The 25,036-nt window shown below is 42.4% G+C and overlaps 1 protein-coding gene across 1 annotated transcript in view; it reads right to left on the bottom strand.

Moving 5' to 3' along the window:
- Positions 1-1,663: 1,663 nt before the first annotated feature.
- Positions 1,664-25,036, bottom strand: part of rhbdl1 (rhomboid, veinlet-like 1 (Drosophila)) — a 27,334-nt gene continuing 3,961 nt past the window's right edge. The window contains exons 2-8 of the mRNA XM_060869380.1: positions 16,728-16,886; positions 15,980-16,204; positions 15,723-15,871; positions 8,973-9,085; positions 7,308-7,408; positions 5,664-5,724; positions 1,664-3,068 (exon numbers count right to left, since the gene is read on the bottom strand). Coding sequence (XP_060725363.1) covers positions 2,797-3,068; positions 5,664-5,724; positions 7,308-7,408; positions 8,973-9,085; positions 15,723-15,871; positions 15,980-16,204; positions 16,728-16,886 — 1,080 coding nt within the window. The 3' untranslated portion in view covers positions 1,664-2,796. The remainder of the gene's footprint in view (positions 3,069-5,663; positions 5,725-7,307; positions 7,409-8,972; positions 9,086-15,722; positions 15,872-15,979; positions 16,205-16,727; positions 16,887-25,036) is intronic.

The raw sequence follows: 25,036 nt of genomic DNA, 5'->3' as shown, positions 1-25,036 counted from the left end.
TTAACACATTTTTAAAAAATATACTGTTTTTAATACCTTCTGAAACTGTTTTCATCTTCCTTCTCACCTTCGTACTGTTAATCGTCTTATTTCTCCCTCGTTCCTCATTTCCCAATCTTTCCATTTCATCTTCCTTATGGGCTTTTTGTGGTCTCTGATGAAGATTCATGATCCTTTTACTTCCACTCTCTCCACACAGTGCCCTACAATAAATTCACAGCCACACGGTGTTCCAACTACACACTCTAACTCCGGCAATAAGTAGACCGGCGGGTCGGACTGAAGCCTCGGGTTTGGCGTCTCCAGGGCTTTGATAAACCAGAGATCAATTGCAACGAATATTGAGCCTGGCATGTTGAAATTGAAACAATCTTGGGGTCAGACCTGGCTAGATGGTTTATGACAAAGGAGGAAATCCCTCCTGACAACTAAATGCTACTCTTACTTTTAGGTTCCAATCTGACATGGACGGTGGTCCTACCTGGCGTCAGTGGTAGTCTTACTTTAAATCAGTTTTGCTTCCCGTTGGCAACGACAGTGGTCCTATCTGGCATCAGGAATGATCCTATCTGACAACAGCGGTCCTACTTGGTACCAACAGTAGTCCTATCTGACAACAACATTGGTCCTAGCAAAAAGCAACAACAGAGGTCCTGCTAGACACCAATGGTGGTATTCCCTGGCATCAGTTGGGGTCCTATCTTATTTCTGTGCCTGTTCTCTCTGACACCCTCTAACAAGAGAGGTCATTGGTGGTGGTCCTAGTTGACATTGACTATTATGGCCCTATCAAACATTGATGATGGTCCATCCTTAACTCAAATCTGGTCCCCCATAACATCACCAGTGGTCCTCCCTGACACCATAGACAAGTTAAACATGTATGAATTATGAGAACACAGACTGCAGGTTTGTGCTCACTGTGTTATTTTCCCTGAATCACCCTCCAGCATTTCATCTTGGCTAGGTACTATGCCTGACAAAAAGCACAGTGAAGAGGATTTAAGGCCTTTTATTGGAACGCAGCCAGATCCACCAACGTTCGTTGCAATTGATCCTTTCTGTAGTGCAGAAGCACTTGACCGTAATGTGTGTTTGAGGTGCTGCGTTGTTTTGAAGCACATCTCGCATCATCATCACGCAGCTCGACGCACAGAAGCAGCAAGCACAGAAGCATGACTAGAATAAATAGAGGTACAAATAGAAATATACAACTTATGGCACGAAAGTTCACAACAACACACAACTGCAACGTTGTCGTGCTTTTCCCGAAAAGGTCTACAGCCCCCCGACCTCCCATCCTTCCCCACACTGCTCCTGTTTTATACAACAACCCCACATTTCCCCCACAGAGAAGTTAACGTAAACAAAAATAAAGATATTCAGTATTGTTGAATATACAATTTGACATTAGCAGCTTAGCGAATGGTAACTTGGCACTGCAGAATTGAGTACTTTGTAGAGTAAGGCCTTCAGAAATCCTCACACGGATGAGATTTCCTGATATCTGGCAACCTTAGAGTGAAAAATGCCCATGTGGGGTCTGTCCCAAACGCTAGCATTCTTACTGTAACAGCCATAGAAAAACAAAAACAAAAGCATCTCAAAGGCAAGAACAGAGAATCCGTTCTAGCTTTCTGGTTGGTACAAAGTGTTTCCCAGTGGTGACACAAACAATCGCAGTGAGTGAAAAAAAATAAAATTGGAACGACTGCGTCATAAAACGTTGTTAAATGTAAAGTTAGCGAAGTGTTTACAGACATGGCTGAGGGTTGTTGTCTTGCGAGAGTAATTTCTCGCTAGTTAAACGTGAGCTAGCAAATTATTTTCATTTTTAGGGACCTTCATTTTGTGTTGAGGTATTTTAGTGAAGTAAATGTTTGCGGTTTTGTGTTACGGCAGTGGTGATTACTAGGAAATTCTAGCGTCTGGGACTTCACCATAGTGTTTTTAAAGGCAGAAGGTTTTTTTTTTTCATCAAAATGTTCACACAATTTTTCTGGCTAATATGACAAATTATACATTTAGGGGTCTCTTTTTTATATATTATATATATAATACTTGCCATTGGTTGCTGTAACCATTGTTTCCACAATGAGAAGACACCTTGATTAATGGCTACCATAGCAATTGGCTGACGGTTGCCAAGGCAACCGTTACCAGGTGACTCACAAAGGCTAACATCAAGGACTTTCCACCTTCTGGCCTCATGAAGTGTGAAGGATGTTAAAGGGCAAGAGCTGCACAAGAACAGCCGGGCTTTATATGTGTTATTATGTGTGTGTGTGTGTGAGTGTGAGTGTGTGTGTGTATAGGTGGGATCAGAAACTTTTTGAAACTGTATTTCATTTCAGCTTCCCAAAGATGCCGATCAACAAACAGTGTAAAAGCAATAAAAGTAATAACGCACCATTTTGAAATAATAGAATCAAAACCACTGACAAAAACATAACATCTGAAACAAAAGACAGATTTAAATGCCTGGTGATGAAAACTGAGCAAAAATAAACCGAAGTGATTAAGTTCATTCATTTCTTCCCCTCCTGGCTTGAGAAGTGGCCGAGCGGGAGCGTATAAATAAAGAGTCTGAGTAGTAACACGTTAAGAAAAAATCCTGAAAGAAAATCACTGTAAGGATTTCCAATCTTCCGGTTTGGACCATCTGTCTGCTATTGTTGGTCAAAAGGGGGTGGAGATGTAACAAAAAAGGGGAGTGAGGCCATCAAGAAATCCAGTTTCTGAAGGTTGTGTGGCTCTCCGCAGCCAGAGTGAGGAAACAGCCACGGGGGCGTGTCATCAGGGCGGAGACGGAATCTGGACTCCTAACAGCTCGTAGGCGAAGATATTCCAGAAGATGGCGAAAAGTAGAAAGGTGACGAAGGAGAAGACGAGGACCCACCATGAGCACTGCTTGTGCAGCGACTCCTCATAGCTGCGCAGGATAAGCAGGCCCATGCTAATTCCCACCACGGCACCCGACAGGTGGGCCATGAAACTCGGCTGCGGCCCTGACGAGGACAACGGCGGCGAGAAGCGCAACCACACGGCTCGACCCACCTCTGAGCTCACTACGGCAGAGAAAGTCAGACGTTGTATTTAGTAGTTATTAGTTACAGTGAAGGTGAAACAGTTTCCTCAGTTGTTTATTCAGACACTGAGGCTTGCACATGTCTCCTGAACGGAATAACAGATATCAGAGATATATATAATAAAAGCCCTCAGTGTCTCCTACAAACGTGAACGGGGAAACAATGTTCACTCGAACACTTCACTACAGCTAGAGACGGTTGTTCAATCATCCTTTTTATTTAAGGCAGAATAAAACACAGATTTCTCATCTTACTGAGTAAATGTGGCGATGTGGTAGCGCCACTGAACACCACCACTGTTAAGGTGTTCAACTACTGATCGGAAGGTCATTGGTTCGAATCCCAGTCCACCAAGTTGCCACTGCAGGGCCCCTGAGCAAGGCCCTTAACCCTCAATTGCATAAACTAAATAAAAAATGTAAGTCACTCTGGATAAGAGTGTCTGCTAAATGCTGTAAATGTAAATAGACTTTCCATTTGGCTCGAAGACTTTCTGCGGAGGAAACGTTACAGCTTTATCTCTGACTGTTACAAAGTGTGGCATTAGGGACTTAAGATCTCGTCCTTAAATAAACAATATCAACAGTATTCTTTGTTAAATCCTAACTGTTGGTTTGTTGTCAGAGTAGCACGTGATAATCCCATTGGACATAACACCCAAAGTCCATTATAAAAAGTCCACAGATACGGCAGCATCACGTTATGGAGCTGATTCCGGTCAGCTGGGACAGGGGCTTTAATCACAATAGAGGGAATCACAGAAAGGTACATATACTGAACTAACCAGGACTCACCTTGCAGCACGACAACAACCTAAATCCAAATGAATGAACTAAGGAAATGATTCAGAAAACCATCATCAGGGGCCAAAGTCAATTCTCTGATCTAAATCCTACTGAAACCTTGTGTACATTTGATTGTTTTCCCATCGGATTTATACCAAAATAACTGCAAGGGTGTGTTGATATATCTGTGGCTTATTTCAAAGTTAGACCACGCTATAACAAAGAGAGAGAAAAAGAAGAGCTAGAAGGAGAAAATGGATGGGAGATGAAGAACGTAAGGCTGAGTACAGAAGCTGTATTGTAAGAGCTAATGATAAGCTGCTGTAGTATGCAATTATTCCCTTAACATTACTATTAAAACATTCCAATCTTTCAGTAAGGATCAACACACAGGAGCGTCAGGAGCTCACGGCGTTACTTAAAGGTGGGGTCTCCGTTGTTTGGAAGACAATGTTGACATTTGAAATCGCCAAAACAAACACGCCCCTAACCCAAATGGGTCCCACCCCTGTTTTGATAGCTCCGCCCCACACATACACCAGACAAGTATAACCCAAGTATAACCCAGACAAGTATTATGGCGGAACCTGTTGGGGCAGCTGACCGAGGGGATATTTTTATCAATAAATGAACACAATGAGTAATACTATGGTCATACAAATGTGTTTTTGTAGTACTGTGTGTTGTACCGTGAAAGGTTTAGCTCCGTTTCACGCAGAAGACGTTCAGTTCTCTCCAGCGCTGGAAAGCTGATCCTATATTAACACGTCCTACTTCTTACCTTATCGTAAGTCTTTCTTCTCTTTCTTTCTTTGTTTTTATCCTCCATGTCAATGTTAAAACCGCTTTCTGCTAATGTCACACACGCGCACTGAACACTCTCTCCGCCCATATTGACAAGACACGCCCCTTTCTGCTCATTGGCTACACGTTTGTTTTGATTTTTGTTTTGTTTGGCGGCCCGACTCAGTTTTCTGAAGCATTTCTCAAACAACGGAGACCTCACCTTTAAGGAATCATATAAACCTGTGAAAGCTGCCAGCTAATGATAAAACAGCACTTTTTAATTCCCGTGAGATACAGAGGACCGCCGGAACGCGTCTCCGTTGTTTAGAAATACGAAAAAATTCTGGCTGCACCTCTGACTCACGATAACTCGTGATCTCCGTTAGAATCTGCTGACAGGGTGCGAGGATATCTGATGAAACCGAAGTAACATTTTCATTGTGTACTGATCCAGCACGCTGGGGTCAGAGAAACAAGAGGGGGGTAAAAAAAAAACTTCAAGGGCACAACGATGGTGGTGGGCAGAAGGAGGAGTTTTCTCCAGTTATAATTAGCACATACATCAAACGCTGCAGTTGCTTCTGCTGAACATAAAATTAGAAAGCAGCAGCCATGGAATGGTGTGATGGGAGGCGTGGGGAAGGGGAACGGGAAGGAGGTGGGGGGTGTCATGTGATTTTCATACGTGTAGCGTCACACCTTTAACTGACTTTGGAGGTTTGCCTGGTTGTCACAGGATGATGAACGCTTTAGAGGGAAAGGGTTTAAGACGACTCTCGGATGGTTAGTTTTGGGGAAATTCCATCTCTGCCTTGCTTCGTGCCTCATCGGCGTGCCCCGAGAGTTTAATTCCTTAATTGACTTTCTGTCTTTAAGTGTCTTTGGCTTTCGTTATTTCTTAAACCCAAGTAATACATTTACGTGCTCGTGTTCTTTGTATACTGGAGACTTTTCAGGAATCCCAATAACATCAAAATTGCTGTAGCCAGATAGTGACACTTACTGCACACCAGCGCCAGGATCATCCGCAGTAACTTATATGGACACTTCATTCCAGCCCAGTTCTAAAATACACACACACACACACACACACACACACACACACACACACACACATGGTTAGTGAGGAAAGTGGAGTGCATACACTTCCATGTGTTTTTCATGATGCATGATGAAATAAAATAAACATAAACATACACACACACACACACACACACACACACAGACCATACGGAACTAAAGAGAGAAAATATTACATCTTTAATCGCTCTGAACAAAGAGAACAGAGAACACACACACACACAGTTGTGTACAAAAAGCACACTTATTATCTCCCATTTTGTATTTTTCTGTCCCAAACGCTGTAACTCGAAATCTTTTGTCTAGTGTGTTCTTGTTGCCTGATAGAAACCCTTGTTTCCTTCGTATGTTTCTGGGTGAAATGGAACAGAGTCTGTGTCATAGCTCTGAAACAAATTTGTGATATATTTATGACTTGAGATTTTATATTGCCCTGAGTCGAGTCGGTGATATAACTCTGAATTGAGTGTGTCATATAGTCCTGAGTCAACTCTGATATACAGTAGCTCTGAATCAACTCTGTGAGTCTATTCTTTGATAAACATCTGAGTCAAGTCTGTGTTATAACCCTGAATCGAGTGTGTCATATAGTTCTGAGTCAATTCTGTGATATACATCTGAGTCGAGTCTGTGTTATAACCCTGAATCGAATGTGTTCTGAGTCAAATCTGTGAGTCTATTCTTTGATATACATCTGAGTCAAGTCTGTGTTATAACTCTGAATCAAGTGTGTCATATAGTTCTGAGTCAACTCTGTGATATAACTCAGAATCAATTCTGAGAGTCTATTCTGTGATATACAACTGAGTCGAGTCTGTGTTATAACCCTGAATTGAGTGAGTCATATAGTTCTGAGTCAACTCTGAGAGTCTATTCTGTGATATACATCTGAGTCGAGTCTGTGTTATAACCCTGAATCGAGTGAGTCATATAGTTCTGAGTCAACTCTGTGATATAACTCAGAATCAATTCTGTGAGTCTATTCTGTGATATATATCTGAGTCTGAGTTGGTCGCCTGGTCCCGTCATCTTATTTCGTTCCTCCCCGTGTTTGTGCTTCGGGTGTTTTATTGTTTGTGACCTCGGCCTTGCTGAAAGATGGATATGAGCTGCCGGGACTGGGATATTGCTGCGGATTATAGCCATGATTCTTGGAGAAGCCTAAAAATTTCTGTGGATTCTGAGAAGTTGGCACACCATATGATCAGAGATGATTGAAAGAATTAGTATCTGATCGTGTAGTTAATAAAGTTAGTAAATAAATATGATGTTAACCTATTAGAATAGATAGAAGTAAAATATTATTGTTAAAAAAAAACCTGACAAAGGAATGAAAGCAGGCAGGAACCAATACTTTTTCACCAAGTCTCTCTGTGTGTGTGTGTGTGTGTGTGTGTGTGTGTGTGTGTGTGTGTGTCTTTGAGAGGTGACGGAGTCATTTGGTCTCCAGGGAAACGGGCTGAAAGCAAACAAAATGCATGAATTCCATCTCTCTCTCTCTCTCTCGTTTTCTCTCATTCATTCACAGAGGCACGCCGAAGACGTTACGGCGGCTAGGTTTCGTTACCATGACGACGTTGGCGAGATGGGCAGAGCAGAGTGCGTAGACTCCTCCAGAGCCACCGACCACTGGAGCACGCATGTCAGTGATGGAGACGGTGAGAGAACCTGCACAGAGAGAGAGAGAGAGTGAGAGTAAAAAAAAAACGTGAAAAGAAGAAAGAGAGAGAAAAGAAGATAGTGATAGTAGGGAGTGGCTGTCTCGGAGAAAGAGTGTGTGCATCTGTGTGTGTGTGTGTGTGTGTGTGTGTGTGTGTGTGTGTGCATGATGTCAGTAGCTCAAGTATTTTTCTCCCAAACCCATAATTCCACCAACCCACTAAAGCTGATCACCCGTTACCATGGCAACAAATACCCTTTATTATCATCTTTCTGTTGTGTACGGAGTGTTTACGGCGATTTGAAACCTCACAGATCTCACAAAACATCAACAGGCTGAAAACACACACACACACACACACACACACACACACACACACACACACACACCTCTCATCCATCCTCATCAAAAGTGCATCAAGTTATCAACACACGGCTGTAAAATATTAAATCTGTCTTCGTGCTCTATTTACACAAAGCGACATCAGCCAAGCTTCTCTCACTCTTTTTTTTTTTCTCTCTGTCTCTCTTCCATTCTGTCTGCTCTGTCAGTGCGTCCTGTGCTTCACTGGCGTGATTACGTACATCCTCTTTATAGCGAACATAACACACACTGATAAAAACAACGTGTTTAACTATAACGACTGTTTATAATAGATCAATAGCTAGGGCTTGGAATAACACTACTAATCTGATGATGCTGTTAAATACTCGATTCTGATTGGTCAGCAGGTAGGTGGTCATTCTCGATGTTTTCTTTCGAGGCTCGTCAACATTGTCTTTCTCGTCCCACATCTTTTCCCCATTCAGTCTTTCCTGTCTTGCTGAATTTTACTCATATGTTGTAGTAGTATGACTAAATCGTAAATATTGGCACCTCACAACGCACATCGAGGCAAATGTGTTATATACATGCTAAAGCAAGCACAGTAAATGTCACTAGCTGTGATAATTACATATTGACTTAACATACACCGTGTGTGTGTGTGTGTGTGTGTGTGTGTACTCACTTGGGTGTGACAGGTAATCTATAACCACCATATTGAGCAGTGCTACAGATGCAGGGCTCAGCACTCGTGCTCTCTCCATCCTTCAGTCTTTTGGTCTTTCCTCTATTTGTGTCTGTCTCTCTGTCTGGCATTTTATCTGTCTCTTTTTCTTCTTCTCCTCTTCAGAGTGTGCACTTAGTGGACGGGTAAGGTGTGTAAACGTTTGTGTTGTTGTGTGAGTGTGTGCGTGTTAATTGAGTAGAAGATGACCTTGTCTGCAGCTCGATTATGGATTGGCTACTCTCAGATTCCAGCACACACCACACACACACCACACTCCCTGTGCACATTCACTACAGCAGCACAGGACACTGTTCATGAGCGTGTGTGTGGTGTGTGTGTGTGTGTGTGTGTGTACTAGGAAGCAGTGAATGTTATTGACTATCTCTGTGATCTATGGGGCATAAATATGATGCTGAATTTAGTCAATGTGCAGCCACAGCACAACCAACACACACAGGCTTTCTCTCTCTCTCTCTCTCTCTCTCTCTCTCTCTCTCTCACACACACACACACACACTCACCTGCCACCACTCCTGCCATATAGAGGAGGCTGATTCTCAGAATTCCATGCACCATCTCCAGAGGAACGCCGATCATCAACTGGAGGAGCGCATTGAAGCCAAGCTGCTCCAACCTGTACACACACACACACACACACACACACACACACACACACAGATTCAGAACTCGTTAGCGAGCCCTCTCATTGACTGAATGCTCCAATGTGCTGAACCCCAGAAAGCTCCAATCCGCTAAATCAGCCAAACTGTCCTCGGTCCTGATCCTCCTAAACCCTTCGACACATTTAACCACGAGAAGATAAGCACTGGCTCAGCACGACAGTGGTTTGATCTCCACCAGGAGGGACGCTTGGTCATGCATCAGCACAATGCAGACTGTTTAGTGACGTCCCTCAAGGATCAGTACTGAAGCCTGCGATGGTAAACCGAGTTAGTGCTACAACAGCCCCGAGACACATGTTGCAGCTCCTGGATGGTCTTCCTTGAGAGACATCAAGGTGATCAGAGAAGATGAGCATCAAGACTTTTCTCTAGTGGCTACCAGGAATTGAACTGATGTCCCCTGGAGTCTGTATGGGACTGAAGACGCACCTCTTTAATACACACTTTATGTACGACATGGTGGCAGAGCAGCTACTTTTACCCCTTTTTCCTGGCTCTTGAGCTTGGGTTCCTGTCCTTGTGTTTCCTCTAGGTTGCTTTTTACCTACCACATAAACATGCTAGCTGCTTGCTGCAGTGGCTGTTTGAAAGAGTATGTGAATTTGTATTTGAGTGCAAATACCCCCCGTGGGGGTTCCTCGGGCTCTAGATAGCCATGGCCCTGACCAAAATAAGCAGTTTCGGAAGATTTTTTTGCTTACGTATTTACTTTTTTCCATAGTCCTGGGATCCTTTTAAAAACATTACAAACATAGATATGATGCAAGCTAGCGGGGGAGGGGGGGCACAAGTAATGCAAAATCCTTATTAGTTAGGTTTAATGTCTAGGGGGCTTTTTACACCTGGTGACTTCATGCGTTTTCTGTGATCAGATAACTATCCGATGGTAAAAAGACCAGGTCTAAATGCCCTCCGAAACGTTTTAGAGACGGATATAAATCCGACAGTACAAACCACTTCAGGAGGTGGTCTGGGACGTGTTTCAGATGAAACTGGACAGGTGTAAATGAATGTGGTTGTTCAAGCCACATACGTCAGCACTAAACTCCTCCCAAACGGAAGTACGTCACTCAGGTGATCTTTCACACAGGCGTCTCGTCGGGGCTTAAAATGCGCTGCTGCTGCCAGCGAAAATGCAGCAAACAGTAAACACTGTTTTTTGTAACATAAACATCATTACAAGTTTTTTCGTCTTCTTTTTGATCGCGTTCTGAAAACCGCACACACCAAAGTGTGTTCCGTTTCAATTACCGCGGAAATGAGGTCAAATATATTAGCATTTTGGGCGGGAGTAGAAAGATCGGATCGATATCCGATTGACCGAGACGCGTTTATGTGGTCTAATGTAATGTAAAAGGAACAGTTTTAACAAATCAGATAGCTATCAGATCAGAGACAACACATGAAGTGGCCGGGTGTAAAAAGGCCCTTTGTATTGTTTTGGATGATGGTTATCACTATATCTGAAAAATCTTGGCCTACTGATTTGTTGAAATCTGTGGTAAGGATGCCGGATGTCTTGTGCGACGTGTATGAGCACGAGCCGGGAGAGTACGGATATCGACATTCATGTAGAAATGTGTATTCCTGATCCAAATCCAAACGGGCAAATGTCCATTATGCTAGGCTAGTCTGTGCACACACACACACACACACACACACACACACATTGCTAAAACTGTTCCACTAGGGTATAAAACTCCATCTGTGTGTTCACGTGGCCACATTCCCACCCTGCTGGCTCGAGTCGTGCTACACTCGATTGTGTACTGCCAAATTTCATCGAATATTAAAGATCATATGCGATGCATGTGGAAGGAGGTGAGATCTAAACACGGGCAGTTAGGGTAACACAAGCAAAATACACAATTATAATGTACTTTGCTCCATGGAACAGGAACAACAGGGTGGAAATAACCAAAGGTGTGACACGGAAACAATTATGAGAACAAAGCTGGGGGTCTAAGGTTGTTACAGTCACCACCTTTTTGACCGCTGAAGGTGGCACAGGAGGCAGCTGTCCTTCGTTTTGTAGGACATTTTTATAAGAATTTGTCATGCTGAATTAATACCACTTTAATTCTGACTATTTCAGTAATATGTAAATTTATTAAAAAGAAAATTTACCTGATTTATTTTAATGAATTTTTTTTAAATCTACCTGCACCTCATTTCACACATAAATAATTTCCCTCATAAACCCACAGAGCAACAGCATCACTACTGTCAGCTCACTGCTACACAAGCGGAAGCTTCTTTTGTGCTCGAACACGGAGCAGTTTGTGCTTTCTGACACCAGCGACAACGTGCAAGGCCGACAACGATCCCGCTCGCAGTCTGACAGCTCTGTTAGTGTACACGTTTTTGTAACCTCGACGTGCCTCCGTCTGCTTTTCCCAGCAGTCGACTGCTAATAACAGATTATATGAGCTGTTGTGTTACACCTGATAAAGCACTTTCGAGTACGTTTATATGTTTTTCCAAGGCGGCGAACACCTTCCTTTTTTTCCATCGGTTCACGCCAAGCTAATCTGCACTCATATACAGCGAATTAAGACCAAAGATTCAGTAGAAATGTTTAAGACAGTCCTGACGCACACCGCTGCCTTTAAACACAAACATTTGCCTTTACTTTTACGCAGTTACTTTTGACAGTAACTAATACTGTAACGCATTACTTTTTAAATAAAGTAACTCTGTTACCGTTACCATATGGTGCTTTTGTCTTGGCTGAAGTGTAGCCTACAGTCTAACCTGTTTACAGTAGCGACGCATTGTAGGATTGGTGGATGCCAACCTGTAAACACGAAGACGCCGCACTGTGGGCCTGTTCCCGTTTATTGAAGCATGTGCGGCAGTAACGGCGAGTCGAGGCGAGAGCAAGACGAGTTTCTCTAAATGGAAATATGCTCATTATTTCACTTTAGTTGAGCATAAAGACAAAAACCTTTTAGTCGAATGTAAGCTGTGTCTTTCTGGTTCAAGGGTCTTATCTACTGCGATAAACAGCAACTCCAATCTGGAGGTAGAAACTACACGCCTCTACGAAGCTAGAAGCTAAACCCTGTGTCGGTGGACACACTCGAAGTGAGTCAAGCCGCTCCAGCCAAACACCAGCGACTAGATTTTAACCGGACTGTTAGCCAGGGACAGATTGAGTGAATGAGAGCGTCCAGGGTGTATCCTGCCTTGATGCCCGATGACGCCTGAGATAGGCACAGGCTCCCCGTGACCCGAGGTAGAGGTAGAAGATGAATGAATGAATGAATGAATGAATGAATGAATATTAACATGATCGATATAATGTGAATATTGCAACATGACGAGGTTCTTATGAGATCTATTAAAAATGCGCATTTTTAATAGAAGCCAAATCTAAGCAGCTTTATTAAAGGGATTCAGTGTAATAACTTCTGTGACTCTGGCATCACAGCTAAAGCACAAGTCCTCATTTCTCAGACCCCCTGCTGTTCACAGAAACAGCTCTGCTGATGATGCCACCTCTCTTTCTCCCTCGCACGTACATTTCTCACCGCCTTTGAACATATGTACGAGCAGAACACTTGCAGTATGTCCTTTTTGTATGTGTTGTGTTCTTGACTATGGCTTGTGCTTCACTGTACTGTCAGTCCTCAAAGCATGGCCTTGGGGGAGCCAGGAGCTTGGCTTGCTTGCCTGTTGTTCTGTGAACAGATGCTGGGGTTCCTGTTTGCTTGAGCTCAAAATATAGTTCTTTCAGTATATGGGGAAACCCCATTTCAGTGGGAAACCATTCCAAATGTTGTGATTCATACATCATCTTTTGTGCACTGGCAGAATGCATTGGAAGGATCTCAAACCCTAAAGGGTTCTTTCTTTTTTTTTTTTTTTTTTTTTTACTTTAGCCTGATTCCTTCCCAATTCTATCTGTTACAGGTCCCTCCCCGGGAGGTTACCGACCACCATCGGGCAGCCTGACACATTTAGAGAGCGCCGCCTGCTCAGTTCTAGCTAGCCAATCATCTCAAAAGGTTTAAATTTAACTTGAACATCGTCAGAGGTACATTTCTTAGCCGTTGCCTCAAGATGACAAGTGGTGTCTTGGTTTGTCGACCTTTTTGTCTGTGTTTTACACTGTGAGAAAGATGCAAATCCAAATATAGTGCTCTAGACGCTATAACAGAGAATAAAACAAATACAAAAAGGTTGAATCCTTCTACTTGAACGTTTAAATGCCATCTTTGTATGAGACCGAATACACACAATTACAGTTTTCATTGTAAATCAGAAACAACTCGCCCACCATTAGTAAAAAAAAGTTAAAATTCAAACATTCCCAGTTGCTTTTGTATTAAATGATTAGTTTAAATGATTAAACTATGAATCATGACTCAAATTGGTTTAATATCGGTTCCAAATGTTTTTAAACCCCCAAAGGAACTATGTTGCATAGAGAATATACACTTTATACACTCAAGAACCTGACGTTCCTTGTTTGATGCTCATATAGTGAAAGCGGGTTCCAGACAAAAGCTACTTAATAATTGCTGTAATGCTTTTCTGTCCATTAGTCCAGAAAGCAGCAGCCAAAGTTGTCCATACTGCCACTATTTTATCCATGCTACATTGGTTTCCACCCTCCAGACTTGCTTGATTGATCCTGATCCTCTACTCTCCTGCGTTGCTCTTCTTTGTTCTTCCACGTCTGAAGCTTTCTGCACTTCTAAATTAATCTCGCTTGGCTGCCCTGGCAGTTTGCACTTCCAAGAAACTGCTGTTATAAACATAAAGACTGCCAGGCTCCCCTCAGGACTATTTATGAATAGTGCATACCTAACATCCACACTTCTACAAGTACAATTTTCCTTTGCACGGTATGGCTGTTGAGTACCGATCAAAACCCCATGATCCTGTGTCATTTGGAAGAGGATGGGTTCCCTTTTATGTTGTTCCTCTCAAGGTTTCTTCTCCATTTGTCATGTCAAGTTTTTGTCCTTGGCATTGCTGCCTCTGATTAGCTCATTAGTGACATAGTGACATAGTGACGTGACGTACGGCTAAGTACGGTGACACATACTCAGAATTCGTTCTCCGCATTTAACCCATCCAAAGTGCACACACACACATAGCAGTGAACACACACACACCGTGAACACACACCCGGAGCAGTGGGCAGCCATTTATGCTGCAGCAACCGGGGAGCAGTTGAGGGGTTCCATGCCTTGCTCAAGGGCACCTCAGTCGTGGTATTGCTGGCCCGAGACTCGAACCCACAACCTTAGGGTTAGGAGTCAAACTCTCTAACCATTAGGCCACGACTTCTCCCATAACTACATCTATGACAGTATACACAATACCTTAGATCCAGAATCCTCACAATGGTCTGGTTTGAAAGGTGTCAATCACAATTTGAATTAGGTCTTAAACGCTGTAATTATAGTCATTAACTGATGAGTAGAATCAATTGGTCAAAGGCTGGATTAGGGTTTGTTTTCAAGTTGCAGGTTGACCACATAATATACCAAGAACCTGTGTAAACCATCATTTCCTATAGGAATGGAGACTGGGGAACGGGGACTGAAGAAAGGGAACTTCTCATACTACTCTGAGGACTGCATGACAAAGCAGAGCACCAGCATCACCAGATCTCTGTGTCTCTTAGTTAAGAAGGTAACAAACAACACAAGACCTGCTTGAAGAATCAAGGCAACAGAAGTGTTCGTGTGAAACCACAATGAGGGTCCAGAATGGACATGAACTAATCAGAGGAGCCAGTTAGTAAGTAGTACAGACAGATGGCTAATCTGTCATCTAAATCATCTATCTACCATAAATCAGATAGATGGAGCAGTGGGAGTTATAGTATGTGCGTAAGGTTCTGTGTTAGTCCTTGGAAGGTTGTGAGTTAAAATCCCAAATCCCAGACAACCAAAAGCCACTTGCAGTATCTTGAATCTTGAAGCTCAGTTGCTTACTGTATATGCTACCTTACTTGCAAACGGTCTTGGATGACAGGGTCAGGGCGCAGTATAGTCTAGGTCTAGGTTCCCCTGGTTCAACCTTTACCACCATGTTACTGTCTGTGTGGAGTTCCCCATGTCCTTTTGATTTGATCACATCCAAACAACTCGGACGTAGATGGAAAGGTGATTATATCGTTCCTCGCTCTGACTTTGCATGACGTATGTGTTTGCATGGACTGCAATGGACTGATGTCATACTGAGTCGTAGACCCAGTGGCCCCTCTACAGACTCCATCATAACCCTGACCAAGACAAACCGGTTAATGAAGACGATTTAAAGCATCTGCCAGCTCATGAAATCAGGATCTTAAGCAAAGGTCCAAGCAAAAGGACTTCTTTCATTTCACAAAGAAGGAAGGGGTACTGCAGAATCAGCAGGCTTCTCCTGAACAGGAACCGAAACTGGTTTCTAATCTCAGGACATTGTAATCAATGACATCGACTCTCCTCCATGCATCAGTGTAAAAGGTAGAATTAAGTGTAGGCCTAAAATAATAAACTTTACATCAAGAACAAGTGTGTGTGTGTGTGTGTGTGTGTGTGTGTGTGTGTGTGTGTGTGTGTGTGTGTGTGTGTGATTTCTTACCCAACATGCATAAACATGTAGCTGAAAAATCTCCAGACTTGGGCACGATGTCCTGGATGATACACCAGTGGGCTCTTCATGAAGTCTGGCTGATATGTCTGCAGAACCCACTTGTTGAGCCTCACCCCATAACACATAAACACCACAATCTGATACCCACACACACACACATACATACACACACCCACACACACAGTTATTTCATGGTCAAAAAGTCTGACTGCTTTTATTATATACTGTGTTTGTACATAGCACACCTGCACTATGGTAACGATGGCCATAAAGACAGGTGGAGGACAGAGTCTGTTCTGATGAAAGTACCAGCGTCTGTCTGTCTCACACGGCAGGATCTCGTACGCCACGTAGCGCACAAAGCGCTTGTACACGCCGAGGCCCGTCTCGTCCAATAGGATCTCGCGTTGTAGAGTGCGCCGGCCATTAGCAATGGCGCGCCGGAAACTACTGGAACGCTTACTGCTTAGCTAGAGACATAAGGAGAGATGGAGAAAGAGGGGAACAGTGTGAGACTTGTTGTATCTATGATAATGAGGTGGTGTAATCGATCTGAGATCAAAAGTCATTTTATTCAAAAGGCACACACACACACACACACACACACACACACACACACACAGTCTAGACAAATCTAGACATTATTTTAGCCAAGCTAGCTCCCTTGGAGTCAAAAGACTGGTGTATGATTGGAGATGTGGTGTGTGTGTGTGGGTCTGGAAAGCTGTGATAAGACAGTATCGCCCTACTGCTGTGCATTTATTACTCCATTATTCCTTTAAATATCTTAAACACACACCCACACTCACTCACACAGCCATCAGGCACATGAAAACCTCAAACTATATATATTATATTATACTCCTCTGCTGATTATCCCATTCTCTGATAGAGATTTCCTTAAAGAAAGAAAGAAAGTGACTTGAACTCTTCTATTCTGTCTACTAAAGCAGTTTGTGTGTGTGTGTGTGTGTGTGTGTGTGTGTGTCTCACCAGCTCGATAAGCTCCTGGTAGCAGACATGGCCGTGCTGATCGCTCTGAACCAGGGCCAGCAGCATGTCCAGCTTGTTGGGGTCCAGCTGCAGCTCATGCTGCTCCGCCAGACTGGTGAAGTTCTCCACCGCAATGAAACCAGTCTGCTCGGGGTCCAGCTACAAACACACATACATATTTACAGAGAAGATGAGGCAGAGCAAGGAACAAACAATTCAACTCTAACGTACCTAAAGCAGCTAATTAGCTACCGTTAAATGACCTCTTTCCTAAAGAAGCTAGCGGGCTAAACATAAGCTACTTAATCCAACTGAGGAAAATCTGCATCATTTTTGCAAATATTAATGTCCACAGTGTGTCATTACAAACATTTTACTTTTCTATCTGTTTCTAACAAGCTAGTTTTCTGCTGAAACTTACACACAAACGCACACAGAAGATAAAGGAGAGCAAGAACATGAAGAAGCTAAAGCAACTACCCAAGTGCTAATGCAATGCTACATATACAGATTAGATTAGCTTCAAAATAAAACCATAAAACCTGCAAAAGTGTTCATGTGTCTGCTGTGTAACATGTTACAGGATCAGAGAACACACACACACACACACACACACACACACATACATAATATAAACACTATATAGGCTAATTATAATAATAACTTTAACCTCTTTAACTAAAACAGCCATGTTATGATGTCAACACCAGTAACTTATGATATAAGTGTCTTATTTACACTTATTCCATAAACCATGCATGTGTGTGTGTGTGTGTGATAATTTAGAGCAGCTTAATTGAGCGTAAGCCGGGTTTTAATTCTATTAATCTCCTTCACCACACTGCACTGTTTATTTACGAGAGTCAGACAGACACAGAGGCAGATCCGGCCACACACAAACAAAGACAAACATGTGAAACAGAAATGTTCAAAATGGTGAAATCAGAAAAAGACAAATACACACACACACACACTGTGAGTTAAGAATGAGTCTTCCTCCACACCGCATTGTCAGCACTGATCTCTGAAGAGAGCTTAACATTATGTATTAGCAGTATGTAGAGCAGAAGTAGGAGAAGTAGAGCGGTTGTTGATGAGAGCAATTTGAAGTAGACAGAGAATAACCGCTCTTTACGATTGTGGTGAGCTGAAAAGTATTCCAAAACACACCAAGCTGAACCTTCTGGTTGGAATTTTATGCTAATCGGCGGTATCGACCTGACTCGTTAACTAGCCAAGCCGACTATTCGATGTCATGCAGCTGCTTTGCATTCTGGCTCCTTGAATCAAGGGTTTTCTGACTTTGCGAGAGTACTTTCTTTTGACCAGGATCATAAAAAAACGCAGCAAATAAGCAGAAAATTATAACTATAACATCTTTATTATAAAAACATATTATTTGTTTCAGTGGAGGTTTTCTTTTAACCTCATTTTGATGAAATAGAATTAAAATCTTTTCTCTAAATTCTCAAGAGTGAAAGCATCACATTTCACTTTTCATGTTTCATTTGTGTGTATTTCCACAAAAATGTGGACATACACGCACACAAACACACACACTTGCAAATGTGTGAATGTCTAGAGCTCTAGAGTTCTTCCTCTAGTGTGTGTGTGTGTGTGAGAGAGAGAGAGAGAGAGAGAGAGAGAGAAACACTATCACCACAAGGTTGCGAAGTGAGAACAAGATGGAGGGGAGGGGCTAAAAAAAGGGTCAGACCAAGAGAAGGATGGATGGATGGGTGGATGGATGGATGGTGGAATCCTGCGTACAGTACCAAAGAGAGGAAAGAGGGAAAAGCAGAGAGAATAATCGAGAGGCCACCGAGGTGATGAAGTGCGGCAGATGAGTGCAGAAAGGAAGATGGCAGAAAAGAGAGAGAGAGAGAGAGAGAGAGAGAGAGAGAGAGAGAGAGAGAGAGCGAGAGAGAGAGAGAAAGGGGGAGAGGAACGAAAAACGTTACTGATTCGACGCAGACATGCTGCAGTGTCGCCATGGTTACAGGCGATCAACGTGTCCCCCATTAAGGTAGAGCTAAGAATGAGAGAGAAAACGAGGTGGATAGGTTAAGAAAGCGAACAACAAAAACAAACGATTGAGAAAAATGAGAGCGGATGACTCACGGCAGGTGACTGAATGGAAAGAGGGAGGGATGGCTTGAGAGATAGAGAGAGAGAGAGAGAGAGAGAGAGAGGCAGAGGAACAATTGCCAGACAGGGGAAGAAGTGACTGAATGATAACTCTGTTAACCTCCAATTCTTGCTGACACTCACCTCAGCCACCATGACAGAAAGCTCCAACGCTGATGTCCCTCAGCGAGAACCCACTGGCTGTCTGATCTCCCTCAATGTTTTCCTACTGAAATACCCCTAAACTACTTGCTGTTTCCATGGTTGCGCATAACATCTGTAAGTGTAGTAGACCTGTGCTGGGTTTCAGTTCTGTTAAAGATGTGTTCATTTACATGTACTGGTCTCAGAGCTCGAGTAAAGCTTGGTACGAGATGGAGGGCTGGACAAGGCAGAAAAGAACCATAAAGTAAAGGTCATTAAACAATAATTCCTCGAGTCTTAAGCTACATCCCGAATGGCATTCTTATACACTATTTGATGCCGTTGGATGCTTCGTTTTGGACGCTTCGTGTAGTCGACATCTGGCTAGCGGGTGGTTTATTATGAGCTTGCTCTCACCCATCATTTAACAGCTACCTAGAAGACATATGAATCCAGCAACAAAGCAGGAAATACAATTCATGAACTACAGACAATTTAGAGACGCTAGTCGGGATACAGAGCATGTATTTGGACTGAGGGAGGAAACCAAAGAACCCAGAGGAAACCACAAAGCATGGGGAGAGGCAGGAGTCGAACCCCAACCTCGAGGCAACAGGAAACATTTTTTAATCATTATAAAGATTAAATAATATTAAGATATCATGATTACAAAAAAATGTGATTTGGAACCAAACGACTCAGTCTGAGCCTTATAGAAAAAAAAAAATCATTTTAAAAACAATTCTCACCTATTTAGATAAAGGTATGACTCTTTTTCACACGGTACTGTGAGCAATGTGGGAAGGTAAAACTGGTCTAAACAGAGAGAAGCTGTGGCGTAAAGCAGATTAGCGCAGTGTGTTCGGGGAAGTCATGGTGCGGTTTAATTTGGAGCTCTGATTAGTTGCGCGCTCTGTCGCCAGAGACTTTCCACTTTTCCAGCAAAGCATTCTGGGTCAGGAGAGGGCTCATTTTCCTCCATAACACCTTCTCTGCACAGATGGTGCCTGCTCGCATTCAACACAAACGAGCCTACACACTCGTACTCTCTCGCAGACACGCTTACACACACTTCCTGCTCTTCATTTAGTTCAACGGTGAGTTAGTCATAACGGCTAACAGATATAAACATAGAGTGTAGGCTAGACAGCAGACAACTCGCCAATATTAGAAAACCTCGGGTGGAAATCTGCTGACAACAGCAACACTTTAGCTAATTAGCTGCTGTAGGCAAGAAAGGATGAATTGGGGAATATCTGCTCGTATTATATATGCTAATAAAGATTTAAAGCTAGCGGGAGGTAGTTAGTTCTGCACTCGAGGTCCTAACTGCTCCGCGGCAGCTTTTTAAAAATATGTAATTTGGAATTTATTTAAATGAAGAAATATGACATGGTGAAGATAAAACCAGGTCCTGGGTGGATGCTTTGTTGGCTGCTATTTATTACATGCCAGTAAACAGCAGCATCCTTTGAACTTAACGTTGAGGTTCACAGCAGCTACGTAAAACAACATGGCTCTGTTGCGCTTTCTGCGTACCTTATGTACAGAAAGAGGATTGAGAGATTTGTCCACTAGGGGGCATGCAGGAATCTAAAGCCGCGTTCACACTGCAAGTCTTAATGCTCAATTCGGATATTTTGCTCAGATCAGATTTTTTTGTTTGGCTGTTCACATTACCTTTTAAAATGTGGCCTATATCAGATACCAGTGTGAACTGTTTGCCGTTTCGAACTGACCCGCATGCGCAAACGAACAATAACAATGACGTCACACGCAGCACGCCGTTGCGCTAAAGTTGGCGAGGTTATGGAGGAAGTAAGCGTTTTCGCTTTTCTTTCTAAATGTTTGTGTAACGGCAGCACAGAGACGCAGTGTTTTCAAAATTTTCGGATGTCGAGGGCAACTTTTGATGATTTGATCCATTCTGTAGGCGTAGTCACGTTTGTGTGCGAACTCGCCGGCGCATAATTGTGACGAATGTCGATGTAGATTGACGTAAAGGTCGCATCAAATCCGCCTCGGTTGTTCACACCGCGGCCACATCGGAAAAAATCAGATTTGGGTCTGAATCAGGACCACATATGGAAGTGGTCTGAATCTGATTTGAAAAAAATCAGATCTGGGCTAGATTTGTGTTCACACTACTCCTGAAGAAGTCTGACCTGGTCACTTGACCCCAAAAAAAAATCAGATTTGGGCCACTTTTACCTGCAGTGTGAACGTGGCCTAATTCCTTCCATCTATAGTCATTCACACTGTTGGAAAAGAGTCATAGGTCATGCAGATTATGTGAATGTCAAGGTTTGTGATCAGCCTCGACTGAGTTAACTCTGGGGCTTTTTACACTTCATGCGTTTTCTGTGATCCGATATCTATCCGATGGTAAAAAGACCAGGTCTAAATGCCCTCAGAAACGTTTTAGAGACAGATATAAATCCGATGATACAAACCCCTTCAGGAGGTGGTCTGGGACGCGTTTCAGATGAAACTGGACAGGTGTAAATGAATGTGGTTGTTCAAGCCACATACGTCAGCGCTAAACTCCTCCCAAATGGAAGTACGTCACTCGTAAGTGATTCACGAGTCGTGCATCGCGCCAGAAACAAATAAATGTAAACCCTGTTTTTTGTAGCATAACCTTCATAACCAGTTTTTTCGTCTTCTTTTTGATTGCGTTCTGAAAACCGCACACACACCAAAGCGTGTTCCATTTCAATTACCCCGGAAATGAGGTAAAATATATGTGCATTTTGGGCGGGAGTAGAAAGATCGGATCGATATCCGATTCGCCGAAACGCATTTATGTGGCCTAATGTAAATGATACAGTTTTAACAAATCAGATAGCTATCGGATCAGAGACAACACGTGAAGTGACCAGGTGTAAAAAGGCCCTTTGTGTCTGCGCCTAGCATGAAAGGATCTCTATTTATCTACACCATGCTTCCTGCCAGGGTTCTAGTGTGTTCTTGTGGAAATATCTGCTTCCTAAATATTACACCCTCCTACCTAGTTCTGTAAGCGTGACACACAGACGATGTGGAGTTCAGACTCGTGAGACGGAATCCACAGCTCACTGGAACGCAGCCCAGGGAGAAGCGTGTAGTTTAACCGCTCCTGACTTTTCAATGATACGCGGGCGTATCTTTGGTAATAGCCACAGCATTACGCTCAGACACTCTCCAGAAATGCTAAACACAGCACACTCTCAATCACTCACACAATCACACACTACGGACCAGAGATTTTCCAGAGATGCCAATCAACCTACCATGCATGTCTTTGGACCGGGGGAGGAAACCGGAGTACCCGGAGGAAACCCCCGAGGCACAGGGAGAACATGCAAACTCCACACACACAAGGGAATCGAACCCTGACCCTGGAGGTGTGAGGCAAACGTGCTAACCACTAAGCCACCGTGACCCCCAGAAAAGAGATTCGTCCCTAAAAATATTCAGACTCTGACAGGGAGCAGAAAAGTCTCATTTTCTATTTTCTTTGTACTCAGAGATATTTGTGCTGATGACTGGTGAGGTCACTTAGAAAGTACAAGCTTGTTACCAAAATGATTCATTCCAAAAATATTACACACTGATCATTAGAGCTGCCTTAATGTCCTCATGCCATTTATATGGTCACTATTCACAACATGTGTGTTTGGTTACTACGTTAAACAGTGTTCCCTGAAATTTTGAGAGTATCCTGAAATTTAGATTTTTTTTTTCTCAAATTTTGAGTGTTTTATAACAATTTGTTTGTGTTTCCTTAAATTTTGACAGATTTCTTCATTTTTGTCAGCGCTTTCTGATATTTCGGATATTTGACAGTGTTTTTCTTACATTTTACAGGCTTCATTATTTCTATCAGTTATATCAGTTTTTTAGCTCTCTTCGTGCTCATCTCTTGCCTTATGGTTGTTTCGGGTGTGCATTTTTATCTGCTTCTGTTTTATCCATGCATTTCAGATTATAATGAAGAGCTTTCCTCTGAACGAACACCTTTCTGTGACATAAACCTTTCTATAGACCCATTTACAGGCCATGTATTTATGGCCTGCGTCTTGCTGCTTCAGGATTATTGAATTAGGAACATTTCAGTACTTCAGCCTTAAATCTTAAACTGCTACTGAACTCAATTACGCAATTTTCCGTAAAAAAAATTGCCTCAAAAATAATTACATTTCTGTATAAAAATCAAAATCAAATGTCTGAACAAAATGTCCACCTGTGGTGTAAAGTCTTTTATAGACGGAGAACTATTTAATGAAAGGTCAACAGAAGAGAAGGACCGTGTCAACATCAGATTATACACTGAAGTTAGAACCTTGTTTAAGCTACGTTGTCAAATCAGCGCCATCCAGCATTTGGTTAAACAGATGAAGAGAAGGAAATTTTTGGTTTTCTATGGTGATCTCCAGTGCATATTTAGTGCTAAGCTTGTATATATGGGTTGCCAGGTTTTGAGTGATGAAAACAGCCCGAAGGGCGACCTGTCAGAGTCCAGAAAATTAGCTCAAAAACTTTGTGATCATATAATGAAAATGTTTCGCATGTTTTACATGAACAAAGTTCTGCTTAAGAGTGTATGAATTCATAATTTATGCCGCATTGTGTGATGTACTTCAGCCCGAAATCTAAAGCTATCAGATACTTGATACAGTATTTAACTCAAAACTCAGGATAAGATTATTCCACAGTGTGGTAGCCAGTTTCTATCTTTTTAAGACTAAATAAATTATACTGTTTTTTTTTAGAAATAATGAGAAAAAGTTGTTTTTGTTTTAAATATAAGATTCATTACGAATTCATGTCACAGATTCTAATACTGCTTTCGCAGAGCCAGAGGAAACGTTTTCCTCGCTTTCGTTTCATCTCCGTCGTCGCGCCATTTTTAATCGACATTATAGGTGGAATATAATTATGATTTATATTATAATTATACAGTTTTCCTTAAAATACCCCCCAAAAAGCTAGAACAGAAAAGAAACATAAATAACGATGATGATGATGATGATGATGATGATGAGATGCCGGTTTCATATCAAAGATTATTTTCCCATTATCATCCCTAACTGTTGAATCCAAACTATTCCAAAACGATTTTCCAACCTCAAAAACTTTTCTTTAATTCACTGAAGATTGAAATACTTTTTATTCGTTTAGGAAAGTAAATTACTTGTAACGTTGTGGATCGTCTATAAAACGTTGAAGCAGCGTTTTGTCTGAAAGATGAGAAGAAAAAAGGTTTTAAGAACATTTTTAAAAAGTTCAGGTTCCTGCTGTGAATCCTGCTTTATGCTTGAGGCAGAGGCTAACTGAGCTGAGGTAAGTTAGCAACTCCAAGATGGCTGCTGCCATAAGGTTCCAGTATTCAGGTTTGTTTATAGGTTACACTAAGTGACACACTGTCACACACTGAATTGCATCAGCAGGAAGGTGTTTGTGTGTGTTTGTGTGTATGAGACACTGAAAATCTAGATGTGGTCTGAGGCAGATGTTTACACAAACAGATTTATGGATGTAGCATTAACGCTAAACAAAGCCTTTTAGCATTAGTGCTAAACAAACTAGCATATTATGAACAGCAAGGCTGTCATGGCTAATGAATTACATTTGCCTTGTGGGGAAAAACCGTGGCAATTTCATTTCTCCACAGAACCACTCATTTAATCTGTGACAGAATTGGACTCCACCTCTCTTGTAAAAGTGAGAGTAAAGCCTTTTCTAAAGGCGGAAGATGTGAGCACGTGTCATCGTTTTCTCATGCATGAAATCTCCTGAGACGTAGATTTCTGCGTTCCGGTGTGCATGGAGTCATACGCTAGCGAGAAAACATGCCATTGTGTATTACGCTCGGTCCCCAATCTAGTGAGCTTATGCCAGCAATACTCAGCTGTGTGTGTGTGTGTGTGTGTGTGTGTGTGTGTGTGCGTTTTACAGCCAGAAATAGCCCGAGCTCAGCACTCCTCCCTGTAACAGAAAACTCATCAACTCAATGAAACAGCAGTTGCCAAAACAAACACACACAGACACACAGA

This window comes from Tachysurus vachellii, chromosome 5 (genome assembly GCF_030014155.1).
Source record: "Tachysurus vachellii isolate PV-2020 chromosome 5, HZAU_Pvac_v1, whole genome shotgun sequence".
In the NCBI taxonomy this organism is placed as follows: Eukaryota; Metazoa; Chordata; class Actinopteri; order Siluriformes; family Bagridae; genus Tachysurus; species Tachysurus vachellii.
The sequence above is the reverse complement of the archived record's forward strand: the minus strand, read 5'-3'. Positions and strand labels throughout refer to the sequence as shown.